Here is a 15,441-nt window from a genome sequence, read left to right on the forward strand (position 1 = left end):
GCGCCACCCAGGGATCCCTAATTTATTTTTTTAAAAAGATTTCATTTATATATTCATGAGAGACACACAGAGAGAGGCAGAGACATAGGCAGAGGAAGAAGCAGAGCAGGCTTCCTGTGGGGAGCCTGATGCGGGACCCAATCCCAGGACTCGGGGATCACGACCCTAGTGGGAGGCAGATGCTCAACCACTGAGCCACCGAGGTGCCCCTAATTTAATTTTTAAGTTCTATTTATTTAAGTAATCTTTATAGCCAACATGGGGCTTGAACTCAGGACCCTGAGATCAAAAGTGACATGTTCTTTCCAAATGAGCCAGCCAGGTACCCCAATAAAAACGTTTTAATATGGGGGATCCCTGGGTGGCACAGCGGTTTAGCTCCTGCCTTTGGCCCAGGGCACGATCCTGGAGACCCGGGATCGAGTCCCACGTCGGGCTCCCGGTGCATGGAGCCTGCTTCTCCCTCTGCCTATGTCTCTGCCTCTCTCTCTCTCTCACTGTGTGCCTATCACAAATAAATAAAATAAAATAAATTAAAAAAAAACGTTTTAATACTTTGGAAGTAATTATTTTCTGACTACGACATTTCTCTTCCTCACATTTCGACTACTGGCACTTTGTGATCTTAGTATAAATTTTTTAGGAACTATACATAATTAGAGCAAGATTTTTACAGCCATTTAATAGCACTGAAGAGATCCTGCCTTAAAAAGTTTTCATATTTATAATTAGGTTTTGGCCCCTTTTCTAGTGGTGCTGAGGACTTGTCCTACTTCCTTAAGACTCTGACCCATGCCATAAATGGTATAGGAGAAACTGCTAAAAAAAGAAGAGAGAAGTAGACACCCTGTAATGTAGGTTCTGAAGTCATGTCGATAACCCAGCTTTCTTTTTCCATAAATAACAGGGCTAAAGGTGGTGTTTCTCATTTAACAACATTTTTAACATTTTCTTTTTTTTAAATGTTTTTTAAAGATTTTATTTATTTATTCATAGAGATGCAGAGAGAGAGAGAGAGAGGTAGAGACACAGAGGGAGAAGCAGGCTCCATGCAGAGAGCCTGACATGGGACTCGATCCAGGGTCTCCAGATCACGCCCTGGGTTGCAGGTGGCGCTAAACCGCTGCGCCACCAGGGTTGCCCCATTTTTAACATTTTCAAATAACTTTCACAGAAGGGCACTCAGGTTGTAAAGGTCGGCTCCCCAGATGCAGAATTATCACGTGGTGGTAATTCTTATCTGCGGAGGATTAACTGCTATGAAGTTATTCAGTTACTCAAGACAGTTTTATTTCCAAATTTACTTTTCTTCTCCTAGCTACCCAACTCCCAAGAGGCCTGTGTTACCAGAGGGTACCTGAGGGGTGTCCCAGGTAGCGTGTATTCTTTTTTTTTTTTTTTTTTTAATTTTTATTTATGATAGTCACACAGAGAGAGAGAGAGAGAGAGGCAGAGACATAGGCAGAGGGAGGAGCAGGCTTATTGCACCGGGAGCCCGACGTGGGATTCGATCCCGGGTCTCCAGGATCACGCCTTGGGCCAAAGGCAGGCGCCAAACCACCGTGCCACCCAGGGATCCCAGGTAGCGTGTATTCGATTCATGCTAATTTCAATTAGCCAAAACCCAGGATAAAAATAGTAAATCTGCTCAAATGACCTACCACACCTTCACCTAGCCAGTGATCCCTCCTCCATCCCCAACACTGAACATGGCTCATCTGTTTCTCCTTCCTCATTGCCATCTCTCTAGTTAAAGGTTCCTAATAGGTCTCTTCTCAGCTTCAGCTAGTTTGTCTCTGATCCAAAACCTTTTACAATATCTGGGGGGCATTTATTTATTTTTATTTTTTAAAGATTTTACTTATTTATTCATGAGAGACAGAGAGAGGCAGAGACACAGGCAGAGGGAAAAGCAGGCTTCTCTGTGGGTGAGCCTGATGTGGGACTCAATCCCAGGACCCTGGGATCACAACCGGAGCCAAAGGCAGATGCTCAATCACTGACCCACCCCGGCATCCCTCTGTGAGCCATTTAAAGCAGAATATATGGCCTTTCTGGCCTCTGTTTTAGCTTTAGATAAAAGGTTCTTTCCACTACTCTGTGCCCAGTTTAATTTCTAATCCTTAATCTTTGGTTCTGCCCTACTTGTTCCAGAAATTGACTCCTGTAGTTTCCCTCCTTGTAACATGCACCTCCAATTTCTATGCTTCTTAAAGCCACACTCAAGGGGGCACCTGGGTGCTCAGGTTGTGATCCAGCAGGGCCTGGGATAGAGTCCTGCATCAGTCTCCCTGTGTGGAGCCTGTTCTGTCTCTCTCTGTGTGTCTCATGAATAAATAAAATCTTAAATAAAAATAAAACCACACTCAAATGCTACCAAGTCAAACTTGCCCTTTCACAACTCTAGGGGTCTACAGTCTTTGGTTCATACCCTTTCATGGCACTTACCTATACCATACAGTGCTTGATGCTGGGGTTATTTACGGAAGATCTCTTCTCCATTAGTTTGAAATCAGGCACTGTGACATTTTTTGGGGCAGGAACTGCTAGAAAATGAATGGTGACTCATCAAGGCCAGCTGCCCGGTCTCCCTGCTCTGGGCTTACTTCCCACTCCATGAGGCGAGCTGTGCTTTTTGTATGCAGGGCTGAGTGGAAGACACATAGTGTTCAGGATACTGAATCTTGTTGCAGCAACAAATTATTATTATCATTACTTTTAAAGATTTTAATTATTTATTCATGAGAGACAGAGAAGCAGAGACACAGGCAGAGGGAGAAGCAGGCTCCATGCAGGGAGCCCGTTGAGGGACTCGATCCTCAGACTCCAGGATCACGCCCTGGGCCAAAGGCAGGTGCCAAACCACTGGACCACCCAGGCGTCCCTGTAGCAACAAATTAAGCAGCAACTTGGGCACCTAATGTGGAGAACACACCCAGATCTCTCCTTCTAACCTCGCTGCTATCGCCACTCAGCGGCTGCTTGTTTCCCTGACAAGGCAAGCAGCTAGCTGTGTGGAGGGCTTGGGTTATTCGGTCGTGGGCCATGATTCTTACGTCTAGACTGTTTGAAAGGAGTGTTAATGACTAGATTAGACCGTCGAGTCCCGGTCCCAAGGCGCAGGTATACCTGCACTCTCCAATATCCCTGCAGGGCTTCCAGGACCGGCACCCGGATCCCCCGTTTGGAAGGCTAAGGACTGGCCTAAGATCTCCAGCTCAAAGCAAGAAAAGCTAGTTCCAGGGCTTCTCGCAACTGGCCCTGGGTTGATCTAGAAAGCAGGCTAACACCGTGGGCCTGGACGGGGTGCCTGAGGGGTCAAGGGGACTACGGTCAGGTGCCTAGAGATCGCCGGGCTCGACGAAGGGATGCAAGTCAGCCCACCTCGCGGCCCCCAGGGCGGCAGAAAGGGCCCGCACGTTTGCCAGTACCCACCTCCTCCTCCGGCCCCCTCCCGGCTCCGCCCCGCACGGGTGGGGAAGGGCCGCACGTGATAGGGAGAAAAGGCAGAAACAGGCGAGCGGACATTCGAGGCCGCGGCGCTAGGTGGGGCTTGGGTACGCGCGCGCATGCGTGCGTGCGTGCGTGCGTGGGCGTGGCCCACAGCACGCCGTGCGCGAGGCGGATGTCCGGGCCGGCTGGGCCGGGGCGGCTGACGAGATGGCGGAAGGTGGAGGGTACCGTGAGCGGCCTGATGCGGAGACCCAGAAATCCGAGCTCGGGGCCTTGATGAGGACCACGCTCCAACGAGGGGCGCAGTGGTGAGCACCGGGCCAGCCTTTCCGCCGCCCAGACCCAGAGGCAGGGGCTCTGGTCCTTAGGCCAGACCTCTCTTTCCCGGCTTGGATAGGGGCCGGGTGGGGGCGGTGTTAGTGACCCTGAGAGGGTGTCCTGAACCTTGTCTCTCAGAAGAGGACCCGTAGAAGCACCTCAGGGAAAGTGTGAGGGTTATCCTTGCCCTTTCGGAGCCCCAGAGGGCGGACCCGGTGGGGGGTAGGGGCTACAGGGTGGGGGAAGGGGCGTGCTCACGGGGACCTTCAGGATGGGAAGAGCCCCTTACCTTCGAGGACTCTCTGTGTGACCTTGAGGGAAGGCGACCACACCTCCCAGACCTCGGTACCTTACTATTAAAGCCAGGGTAACAGTATTTGGCATCCCCACGTTATGGGTTGAGAAGAACATCAGAAGTAGATACTTTTGTAACTTGTAAATTCTCGAACAGATGTCAAGGTTAGAAGTTGAACAAATGTTTGAAAGCTCCGGGTTACTTTGGTAGCAAGTGTCAAAAATAATTGTGGCAGCAGCGTTTCAGTGTGGGGGAGGAGGATAACTTAGAGCCTAGATAAGAAGGTGAAAAGTCCATGGTTTAGAAGAGCAAATCTGAGACAGTAGGCTTCTTAATAAATTAGTAGAAAGGACAGTTCTTCCACTAGTGAAGAGATTCCTGGGTGGTATTATTGTGTGGGAGTAGAAAGCTAAGGCTTAGATTTGCATCGAATATGATTGAACATCGAATCTTTAAGAAATTAGGTGGTGTTTATGCTACTTAAGGTAATTGAGCAGGAAAGGGAAACATTTGGATTAGGAGGAATTCAGATAGGGCTGTACAGCAGGGCAAGCAGAAGTTATCCTGCTTCGGAGTGATAGATGAAGAATATGTGGCAAGATCAGAGAGAGGATGTTTCAGATAGTCTAAGGTCACACTAAAAGTGTTTGGAGAGTATTGTTCAAGGGGTTTAGAGGGAGGAACACCTGGGTGTTTCAGCGGTTGAGCATCTGCCTTCGGCTCAGGGTGAGATCCTGTAGACACGGGATGGAGTCCCACATCAGGCTCCGTGCAGGGAGCCTGCTTCTCCCTCTGCCAGTGTCTTTGCCTCTCTTTCTCTGTCTCTCACGAATAAATGAAATCTTAAAAAAAAAAAAAAAAAAAGTGGGAGGGGGGTTTTGGAGGGAAAAGAGCATTTTTTAAAAAAGATTTTATTTATTTCTTAGAGCGAGGCAGAGACACAGGCAGAGAAGCAGGCTCCGCCCACACAGGGAGCCTGATGTAGGACTCGATTCCAGATCCCAGGATCATGCCCTGAACCAAAGGCAGATGCTCAATCACTGAGCCACCTAGGTGTCCAGGAAAGGAGCATTTTAAAGATTTGGGTGTATATATAGATCCTTGTGGCTTTTGGGAAGCTACCTGATCATTCAGGTTTGTTTTTTATAAAACCTAAAGGACTTTGGGATACCTGAGTGGCTCAATCAGTTTTAAGCGCCTTGCTTCACCTTGGGTCATGATCCTGGGGTCCTGGGATTATCCCTGCATCAGGCTCCCTGTTCAGCAGGGGGTCTGCCTCTCCCTCTTCCCCTCCCCCTGCTTGTGAACTCTCAAGTGCTCTCTCTTAAATGAATAGATAGACAAAATCTTTAAAAAAAAAAAAACAAAAAACCTTGAAGGATTCACCAATATGATTGTTGTGCTTCCCCCCCCCCCACAAAGATTTACTCCTCCTCTCTTAATTGTAAAACATCATAGTGATACTTTTTAAAAATTTTTTCATAGTGATACTTTTAAAAGTTAACTTGTCTGTCCTAGACAAGAACTTCTATAAAGATCATTTGAAAAAAAAAAAAAGATCATTTGAAATTACTGAATTACTCATTAGTGAACAGGAATTTACTCATAGGAGGACTTCATTTAAATAAGCTTGAATCCAAAAATAAATAAATAAATAAATAAATAAATAAATAAATAAGCTTGAATCCAATAATTTCCTTTCATTTATTTATTCATTTATTTATTTATTCTTTTTTTTTTTTTTTTTTTTTTTTTTAAGTAGATTCCATACCCAGTTGTAGAGTGCTGTGTAGGGCTTGAACTCACAACTCTGAGATCAGGACTTGATTTGAGACCAATAATTGGATGCTTAAGCAACTGAGCCACCCGAGCACCTCTCATTCTTTTCTTTTTCTTTCTTTCTTTTTTTTTTTTTTTTTTTTAAAGACTTTATTTATTCATGAGACAGAGAGAGAGGCAGGTTCCATGCAGGAAGTCTGACGTGACTCGATCCCAGGTTTCCAGGATCACACCCTGGCCTGAAGGCAGTATAAACCGCTGAGCCACTTGGGCTGCCTGAGAGTGTTTTTATTTTTTTTATTTTTTATTTATTTAAAAAAAATTTTTTTTTTTTTTAAATTTATTTATGATAGTCACAGAGAGAGAGAGAGAGAGAGAGAGGCAGAGACACAGGCAGAGGGAGAAGCAGGCTCCATGCACCGGGAGCCTGATGTGGGATTCGATCCCGGGTCTCCAGGATCGCGCCCTGGGCCAAAGGCAGGCGCCAAACCACTGCGCCACCCAGGGATCCCGAGAGTGTGTTTTTAAATGGGAATTGTGTGTTCTCCAGGTGGAAAGACCATAAAAAATTTAAAGGAGCAACTGCAGAAACTCAGAATCTCAGTTTTTCTGGCATAGTAAATTTTTATCTCTGTCTAGGTATCTTATTGACAGCCGGTGGTTCAAGCAGTGGAAGAAGTATGTGGGTTTCGACAGCTGGGATATGTACAATGTGGGTGAACACAATCTGTTTCCTGGCCCGATAGATAACTCTGGACTCTTCTCAGGTATATTATCCTATTGCTTTTCTAAGTGAAATAACCACCTAAGCAGTGGCCTGAGGTCATATTTATCATTAACATGAAGTTGTGAACCTAACTTTCCTACTGTGATGGATTAGAAACAAGTGTCCTTGATTTGAGTCAATAGCAGAAATCTTTGTAGACCCTCAGGGAGAAGTTAAACTATTTTTCCCCAAACTTAACTGCTTCAGGCAGAAGCATGCTTCTAACATTTTTCTTTTGCAAATTAGTTTTGCTAGAGATGTCAGATTTTATATTAATTAGATGTGGAATGGAAAGAAGTAGGATATCATTTTGAAATTGCATCTGGAATCTGAAATTTGGGTACTATAATTTTTTGTGTTATCTTTTTAGTGGAACAAATTGCACACCTGTCTACATCCATCAAGCATTCCCATGATAGTAGTTTGTCATAGGAGTAGTGTGAAGAGAGGTGGAAGGTAGAGTTATTAACACCGTCACATTGGAAGAAGTGATTGAAAAGATTAGCATGACATACCAGAGCTGGGCTAGTACCTATAGATGCATAGATAAGACAATTGATCTTTCCTGGGCTGTGTTTTGCCTAGCTTTAGACTCCTTTGCAAGCAGGACAGAGCTGATCTATTGATTGTGCCCAAGACGGGGAGTAGGAAGGCAGACAATGTATGAGGCTTGATCCAAGTACTTTTTTTTTTTTTTTTAATTTTTATTTATTTATGATAGTCACACAGAGAGAGAGAGAGAGGCAGAGACACAGGCAGAGGGAGAAGCAGGCTCCATGCACCGGGAGCCCAACGTGGGACTCGATCCCAGGTCTCCAGGATCACGCCCTGGGCCAAAGGCAGGCGCCAAACCGCTGCGCCACCCAGGGATCCCCTTGATCCAAGTACTTAACGCTAACCTGGGTGTTTTTAAAAATGAGCAGTTCTTCAAATCAGACTTGTTTTAGGGGAGGTCTTAGTGGCATAATAATTCATGTGCTTTGTTTCCTGATGATGTAGGTCAGATGGTGTCATCACATCATGAAGTTGGCCTGAGGGAGCATGGGATTGTGTGTACATTCTCTCCCCCCTCCCTTTATTTTTTTAAGTAACCTCTAACCCACGTGAGGCTTGAACTCATGACCCTGAGATTGCTCTACTGACTGAGCCAGGCAGGTCCTCCTCTTTTTTTTTTTTTTTTTTAAATAACAGATTTCTTAATGCTTTTAAGAATACTAGTGATTTGAATTCTAGGGCTAGAGGGGCTCTGTGAAATCATTTTGCATGACCTTCAGTAAGGGCAAGCATTTCTTCCATGGTCCTCCATTTTTATGTCATTTGGCTATGGCTTGAAATATTTACTGTGTGCTTAGGAGGTGAGAAGTGCATTCTGTTCAGACCCTGCTTGGAACATTGACAGTGCAGGAATGACCTATCTCTGGTGAGATAGGTTACCCCCTTAGTTCCCAGACTCAGTCCCCTGTCCCAGTCAGGCTGCCTTTCACCTAGAGAATGGAAGTGGCTGGATGGGACTCTTGAAAGTGTAGGAAGGATAGGGTACAGCATACCCTTGCTTATGTTGGTCTGCAGAGCACCCTTCTTTCCACCTCTGTACCTGCTGTATATCAGATGGAATCCCTGTGTGTAGGCCAAGCAGTGCTCTCACTCCCCCCCCTTATTTGCCTCTGTTGAAGAAATTTGCAGAGACTAAATCCTCGTTCTCAAACCTTTGTGTGATTCTGAGCATGATGCCTTTAGACTGATCTTGTTTCAAGTGAAAATAGTAAACTTCATTGGGAATTCCCAGCCATGTTTCCTATATTTGTACTGAGTCTAGAAGAGTGACGTGGGTGAAAATCATCACAGAGCCTTAAAGAGGAAAATGCCCCGTGGAAATGATGCACTTGGTGTTGGTGGTGCTGAGAGATGCATGCCCCTTTCCCACATTTAAGGGTTTCTAGCCACTGCTTGACACTGTGTGTAATGCCCTTATCTGCATAGTGCTTATTGTTAGAAATGAAGAAGAGTATCTCCCCAAGTTAGACAAGAAGTGAATAACTTCTGTGGGTTTTAATTTATAAATCAGAGAAAAGTTTGGAATTTTCCAAAAGTTTGGAAAGTTTGGTGTCAATTTTGTCAAGCAGAATGATACCAGGGGATCATCCTTTTATTGCTCACCAAAAAAGGCCTGGTTTATTGGTGTTAATAATCATGCCAGAGCTGCTGTGGAAAGTGGTTGGCTCATCAATGAAAAGGATCCATCTATTTTTTATCATTATTATTATTATTTTTAAAGATTTTATTTATTCACGAGAGAGAGAGGCAGGCACAGACACAGGCAGAGGGAGAAGCAGGCTCCATGTAGGGAGCCCAACCCGGGACTCGATCCTGGGACTCCAGGATTATGCCCTGGGCCGAAGGCAGGAGCTAAACTGCTGAGCCACCCAGGGATCCCCTATGATTATTATGATTATTATTATTATGATAAAATACACATCACTTAGAATTTATCATCTTAACGATTTTTAAGTGTATATAGTATTAAGTATATTCACATTGATTTGCAACCAATCTTGAGGACTTTTTCATGTTGCAGAACTGAAACTCCATACCCATTAAACAATAGCTCCCAATCTCCTTCCCTCTGAGCCCCTGGCAGCCACCATTCTACTTTCTGTGTCTGAATCTCACTATTCTAGATAACCTCTTTTAAGTGGAGTCATTCAGTGTGTTTTTCTGTGACTGCCTTATGTTATTTAGTATCATATTCTTGGGTTCATCCTCATAGCATGTGTCAGGATTTCCTTCCATTTAAACTTTGAATAGTATTCCACTGTAGTTGTATACCCCATCATAATTATCTGTTCATCCAACTCACCTTGGTATTCCTGTCCTCTGCTGCTATTTGACGCCTTTCCTATTCTCCCCGGAAATGAAAAAGGCAGAGGCGGATCAGATCCGAAACTTGGCTCTAAGGAAGGGCAGAAGAGCTGATGGGATAAAGTATAAATTGATGGGGGAGCAAGGGGGCATGTGGGACTGGAAGCCCCAGTCACCTTGTGAATGCTATTTATGATTTTGGTTTTGTTTTGCTTGTATATATTTGCTTTTGTGTGTGTGTGTGTGTGTGTGTGTATGTATGTATTTATTTATTTATTATTTATTTTTGTTAAAGATTTTATTCATGAGACACAGAGAGAGAGGGACAGAGACACAGGCAGAGGGAGAAGCAGGCTCCATGCAGGGAGCCTGATAATGGGACTCGATCCCAGGACCCTAGGATCACAGCCTGAGCCAAAGACAGATGCGCAACTACTGAGCCACCCAGGCATTGCTGGTTTTGGTTTTTAACATCCTATGCCTTGAGTTACAGATGAGGGGCACTGTTGTGCATACTTTTGCTTTCCCACTTTTGTGGTTTGCGCTACAGCAGGAGTGGGTGTTGATTGGCACAGGGAGGCTCCATTGATGGGAGATGATGGTTTAGTCTTCTTTTGATCCAGTTCTTTGGTCCTCAGTTGAGGGAGTGTGTATAAGATTGCGGATGTCCACTTCTGACTTCTACTAGTTATGCTTCCTGCCTGTGGTGCATGTGAGGTGGATGTTTAGCACGTTAGGGTCTTAAAGACATCTCCCTCTGTAAGGGGTTGTCCAGCTGGGTTTTGACTTGGGACTGTGGGAAACTAAGAATACTGAATGACTCTTGATAAAATAAAATTAACTTCAATGATGTGTTTGTTGCTTTCTTAGTAAATCAGAAGATGATACTTGTCTTCAGTGAAGTTTCAGTAAGCAGAGTATTATGTTAAATATTCATATTTAAAGTTTTCATTGTGGATTCGGGAAGCACGTTGAAAATGTAAATAGGTGTTTTTTATTCTGCGTACTCCACTTAATTATAGAAGAAAAACCCGTTTCTTTGAGGGCATGGCTGAAGCCAGGTCTGCTCTATGTTATGACCAGTGACAGAATTTTGTAATTTTGTAACTGTTTCTATAATAATTTTCTTGTTTCTGAAAAGTACATAAGAATTCTGTTAAACATTTCTGGGAAGAAGATGAATGAATTATGAGGTGTTTTGTTTTGTTTTCAGATCCCGAGAGTCAGACATTGAAAGAACATTTAATTGATGAATTGGACTATGTGTTGGTCCCAACCGAGGCCTGGAATAAATTACTAAACTGGTATGGCTGTGTAGAAGGCCAGCAGCCTATTGTCAGAAAAGTGAGTACGCAGATTATCCCAGATGCTGGTCAATATTTGTGAATGCTCCTTGGGGACACCGGTGTTGGTTTTCTGGATGTACCTAAGGGGTTGAATAGATGTGTTTGAGGCTTTGTTTCTGATTCTCTTTAGGGAATTGTGGTCCTAAGTGTGGTGAGTAAGGCTGCTCACCTGGGATGTTACAGTGAGTGGCCTCCAAACATCAGAGCTGCCCAATGGCTTGGGGATGTGTCCAGCAGTGCCATGAGAGCACTTTCTGGAAGGCTGTATGAGAGAAAGTTTATTTGGGGTCATACAGACATACAGTAATATACTGCTTCATTTATCTTACAACTTTTCTGAGACTACTTTTTTCTCTGTGCTTATGAGTCTTTGGCCACACTGTTGAATATCTCAAAAAGCAGATGGTTATAAGCCAGAGAAGAATAGCCTTCTGAGGGAAAGTGGCCCGTGGGATAGAAACCCAGATTCTTCACCCTTTTGGTAAATGGGACTTTGGAGAAGACCACCAATCCTGACTCCCATAGTCATTTGCTTGCTTGTCCTACCAGAGGGGAAATCACAGGAGCCCACATGCCTGCTAATAGGTAGACATTGGGTAAATTACTCACTCTTCCTGGTATGTAGTTCCCTTCTCAGAGTAGGAAAGAGCTGCAGTCCTGAGGCCATGCTTCTAAGAGTCATTGTTTGGGATCAGAACTACCTACTTTCTCCAACTGTAAACTTGGGCCCCTGAGGGGGGTTAGGGATCAAAAAGTTGGGGGTGTGCGGTCTCCTTCAGATGTCCCCTAATGCCCATAGTGCTGCCATATGGTGAGTGTTCTGCTACCACAGGGATTTAGCTACATTCTCTAGTTCTCTCTTTCAACAAACCCTGCAAGAGAGATATCACGGTCCCAACTTAGAGATGAACAGTGCTTTCTCTGTGGTGTAGTGTTCTAGCTAGCTCTGTTTCCATCCTTCCTCATGAGTGGAAAGAAGATTTTAAACTCCTAGGACAGGTGCTTGTGGCTTTAAAAATCTGTCCTTCTGATCCCCTGATCACTTAGGGAAACTGATTTTTTTTTTTTTTTAAGATTTTATTTATTTATACATGAGAGAGACACACATAGAGAGGCCGAGGGAGAAGCAGGCTCCATGCAGGGAGCCCAATGCGGGACTCGATCCCAGGACTCCAGGATCATGCCCTGGGCTGAAGGCAGGCACTAAACCACTGAGCCACCCAGGGATCCCTGGAAAACTGATTATTGTGTGGATTCTGCCTCTTAGCACTGATGAAAACTATCATTTGCAAGACTGCCTGGTATGGAACCACTACTTCACCTGTGCCTCTTGTTTGCAGGTTGTGGAGCACGGCCTGTTTGTCAAGCATTGCAAGGTAGAGGTGTATTTGCTGGAACTGAAGCTCTGTGAGAATAGCAACCCCACCAATGTGCTGAGTTGCCATTTCAGCAAGGCAGACACCATCGGTGAGTAGCTTGGCTAGGGTCCTGAATATCTGGGGGTAGAGTGCAGAGCACCATAGCTGATGGGAAGGAAGCTGGGTACCCCCTCCAGAATTGTTATCCACAGTCTCAGGTTGTGGTTATCAATCCTGACCTGGTTTTTGTGGATAGCTAAGCCTGGGAATCATGTTTTATAGAATGCTAGGTGTGCTTCTACCTGTTTGACATGGTGATAAAGATAAGGAAATGCAGATTCAGAGAGGTTACAGTAACTTAGAGAAAATGTCAGGGCTGGTATTTGAAACCACATTTGTCTTAACCTGGAAGATAAGCTTTCTTACCTTTCTGCATTGCTTATATGTTATAAATGGGACCCACTTCATCAAAGAAGGAGAAACATAAGGAAAATTTCTAGGTATATGAATGAAAGAGGATGTCTGTGGAAGATGTGTGGCCTTAGGAATCACTGAGGGGCTGAGGTTAGTCAGAACTGTTGGTCCAAAGCACCCTGTGACCATCCAAACAGGAAGGAGGATGAGCATTAGGTTGCTATAGCTGGTTTTAGCCTTGTGTCTGGAGAAAACCCTGAGTGATCTTTCTGCCTGTCCCCAGCAACCATCGAGAAGGAGATGCGGAAGCTGTTCAACATCCCTGCTGAGCGTGAAACACGGCTGTGGAACAAATACATGAGTAATACCTACGAGCAGCTGAGCAAGCTAGACAACACTGTGCAGGATGCCGGGCTATACCAGGGTCAGGTAGGATGGCTCAGGCCACACCCAGCAGGCAGCTCTGCCAGGGTCTGTGGCCAGATAGCTTCTGGTTCTGAGCTCGTCAGCAGTGAGGTCCTTTGCATATTCCTTACATGGTTTCCCCTTTCACTTAGGTGCTAGTAATTGAGCCCCAAAATGAAGATGGCACATGGCCGAGACAGACCTTGCAGTCAAAGTAAGTGAACTTTTTCTTGGCTTGTGGCTGGGCACACAGGCGTAAGAGACTCTATTTCCTAACGCTTTTACTTGTGCTATGAAAAAGTTTTCGGATTCAGATGAAGAAACCTTCCATTTCATATCCAGAGTCTGTGATATTGGCCTCAGTAAGCAGCTGGGAAGCTGTCTGAGGAAAGCTGTAAGGGTTTGTGAACACTGTGGTGAGCCTCTCCTTATTGAGAATGAAAGAAGGAAGAGAAGGGTCACAGATCCGGGATTGCTCCTCTGCTAAGAGGTGGCTTTGTTTTTGCCAGGGGCTTTTATTTTCTCCACCTGTGGTTAGAGGCTTAGCTGGAAAAGAAGAGGGCTCAAGCATGGGTCCTGTGTGACTTAAAGTTTGATTCAACCCCCCTTTTTACCCACAGGCCTGTTACTCATTACTGCTCTTTCCACTTACTGGGGCAATTATTCTGCTGTTAAACTGTGCCCTCAGGCACCTCTATCTCAGGAGAGGTTTGTGTGCGTGTGGAATTGTGCATGTCCTGAGAAGGGGATGGAAGAAGTGATGAGTTTTTCTTAACAGTATAAGGTGGGAGAATTGTGTCTGTGTTATGATAGTTATGGGTACGGTGCTGGTCTTGGCTCTCTTCCTTCAGTCAGGTCTTGGACAGTAAGTGATAGTGTTGGGCTTGTAGCTCTGTGGAAAATGATGAAAGATACAGGCACTCTCTTGAGAAACACTCCAGAAGATACAACATTTTGCCAACAATCTCATGGGTTTTACAGATAATCTGAAGCCTAGCCATGGACTCTAGTTTTAGAAACCCTGGTCACCAGTTCCTAACAAGATGACAAATAGCTGTGGTAGGCCAAATAATGCCCCCTTCCTTGTCCAAGTCCTAATCCCCAGAACCTGTGAATATGTTAGGTTACATGGCAAAAGTGATTAAGATGTAGTTAAGGGTCTTGACATGGGAAGATTATCCTGGATTATCTGGATGGGCCCAGTGTAATCACAGGGTGATTGGGGAAGACAGAGAAGGAGATGTGGGGACAGAAGCATTAGTCTAGTGATGAAATGCAAGAAAGACTTCACTGGATGACGACCTTAGTTTTGTTGGGTGCAAGGAACTCAGCTAGGTATCTATTAAATCATCCTGATGAACACCTTCGAACTCAACTGGAGATCTAAGAAAAGAATAGCTGCAAATCTACAAATAAAACAGTGACTGCTTTTTACAGGGTAGGAGGTGCAGAGAAATGAATCTGAGGCGATATATGGAAAGATAAACCGCAGAGGGAGGGAGCCTTTGTAAACTGGCTACCAGAAAGTATTAGAACAGTGGGGCACAAAATCAGAACTTTTAGAAGTCTGTTGCCTTGAGGCAAGTCTCTGTCTGAAAGGCACTCAGGTGGGAAAGTGGAGCGGGATCCCAGATGAGACAGTGTTGTCTCAGGATCCCTAGGGTCAGAGGAAGACCAGGCGTGCCCAAGTGTGGCAGGGTTTCCAGGCATCTGGAGTGGGGAAGCCAGCTGCAATCAGTGAGCCTACTCCTGGGACTTGTGCCATAAACCGCAAACTGTTCTCTGAGCAGGGGCCCAGTGAGCTGCAGGACCAGTGCTACACACACACACACACACAATCACACAATGCGTGCAGCAAGAGTCTGCAAGGTCTGGAGACTTGAAGAGGGGTCACGTGCCTGAGATAGAAATGCTCAGTCACAGGCTAGGTGATTGACTGATTTTCCTTGAGGGCACATTGAAGAGTTGGGGCAGGGTACAAGTTTCGGCTTTGGGGCTGGAAATTGGGAGGCTGCCATTTTCATTCTCATCCTCTAAAGCAGTGCGGAAAGGCTTCAGGGAACAAAAGCCACATAGAGCAATCCTGAGCTCTTACTTAGCCTGGCCCCCAGGCAAGGGTGGTACAGTTCTGCCCGGGGCAGACACCTGATAATCAGCACATCAGGCCCCTCCCTCAGAAGATCAGCAAGAATATCCAGCTAGGACCAAGTTTATTGATCATCGAGAACTGCAAAACTCCACACTAGGGGAAAATAGTATATAGAATTCATGGGCTTTTTTCTCATGATTTGTTAGTCTTTAAATTTTAAGTTTTTTCTCATTCCTTTTCAATCGATTTCTTATCAACTTTTTTTTTTAAGTCTTAATTTTCATTTTTACAGTTACTTTTTTTTTTTTTAAGATTTATTTATTCATTCATTCAGAGAGAGCGAAGAGAGAGGCAGAGAC

The 15,441-nt window shown here is 44.9% G+C and overlaps 1 protein-coding gene and 1 long non-coding RNA gene across 7 annotated transcripts in view; one reads left to right on the forward strand and one right to left on the reverse strand.

The window, feature by feature from the left end:
• Window positions 1-1,383: 1,383 nt before the first annotated feature.
• Window positions 1,384-3,562, reverse strand: LOC140610328 (uncharacterized). The gene is made up of 2 exons (XR_012012030.1): window positions 3,436-3,562; window positions 1,384-2,647 (listed from the first exon to the last, which is right to left on the reverse strand). It is a non-coding gene; the product is annotated as an uncharacterized lncRNA (long non-coding RNA).
• A 40-nt stretch (window positions 3,563-3,602) lies between these two features.
• Window positions 3,603-15,441, forward strand: part of USP4 (ubiquitin specific peptidase 4) — a 53,294-nt gene continuing 41,455 nt past the window's right edge. For 4 of the 6 annotated variants that reach the window (XR_012012025.1, XM_072786216.1, XM_072786217.1 and 1 more), the window contains exons 1-6: window positions 3,604-3,761; window positions 6,485-6,612; window positions 10,684-10,814; window positions 12,157-12,283; window positions 12,872-13,017; window positions 13,146-13,207. Coding sequence is in view for 5 of the 6 variants with exons in the window: in XM_072786216.1 (XP_072642317.1) it covers window positions 3,661-3,761; window positions 6,485-6,612; window positions 10,684-10,814; window positions 12,157-12,283; window positions 12,872-13,017; window positions 13,146-13,207 (695 nt within the window). In the remaining variant the exon portion in view is untranslated. Of the gene's footprint in view, window positions 3,762-6,484; window positions 6,613-10,683; window positions 10,815-12,156; window positions 12,284-12,871; window positions 13,018-13,145; window positions 13,208-15,441 lie in introns of all 6 variants that reach the window. The other 2 variants (XM_072786220.1, XM_072786218.1) reach the window with 2 other exon arrangements.

The sequence above is a fragment of the Canis lupus genome, chromosome 19 (genome assembly GCF_048164855.1).
Source record: "Canis lupus baileyi chromosome 19, mCanLup2.hap1, whole genome shotgun sequence".
Classification (NCBI taxonomy): Eukaryota; Metazoa; Chordata; class Mammalia; order Carnivora; family Canidae; genus Canis; species Canis lupus.